The sequence below is a fragment of the Carlito syrichta genome, unplaced genomic scaffold, assembly GCF_000164805.1.
Source record: "Carlito syrichta isolate Samal-C Ts95f unplaced genomic scaffold, Tarsius_syrichta-2.0.1 Scaffold308825, whole genome shotgun sequence".
Lineage (NCBI taxonomy): Eukaryota > Metazoa > Chordata > Mammalia > Primates > Tarsiidae > Carlito > Carlito syrichta.
Window position 1 is genome coordinate 723670 of NW_007252921.1, and position 324 is coordinate 723993.

Below are 324 nucleotides of genomic sequence, written 5' to 3' on the forward strand. Positions count from 1 at the left end.
CTCACCCACCTGCATGGGCGGCATTCCCTCGGCCATTTCCCCGCGCAGCGCCGGCTCCTGGTGGCAGACCTCCTCCGGGGGCAGAGCCTGGGCCCAGCTCCAGCTCCCGCTGTCCAGCCCCAGGCCCTGGATGCCCAGCTGCTGAGGCTGCGGCCGTGTTGACACAAACTGCATCCTGGGAGTGCTGTTCCCGGTTCGGGCCGGCCAGGGAGAAGAAGAACGTTTTCCAGGCGCCTTCCCCCTCGCCCGGGCCGGACAGCTCCATCTACAGCCCGTAGGAGCAAATAGTCCCCTTCGGCGGCGCTCCCCGCCCCTCCGCAGCCA

The 324-nt window shown here is 69.4% G+C and overlaps 1 protein-coding gene across 1 annotated transcript in view; it reads right to left on the reverse strand.

The window, feature by feature from the left end:
- The window catches only part of ZNF282 (zinc finger protein 282), a 16600-nt gene extending 16312 nt beyond the window's left edge, over positions 1-288 (reverse strand). The window contains exon 1 of the mRNA XM_021716517.1: positions 10-288. Coding sequence (XP_021572192.1) covers positions 10-174 — 165 coding nt within the window. The 5' untranslated portion in view covers positions 175-288. The remainder of the gene's footprint in view (positions 1-9) is intronic.
- Between the last annotated feature and the right edge of the window lie 36 nt (positions 289-324).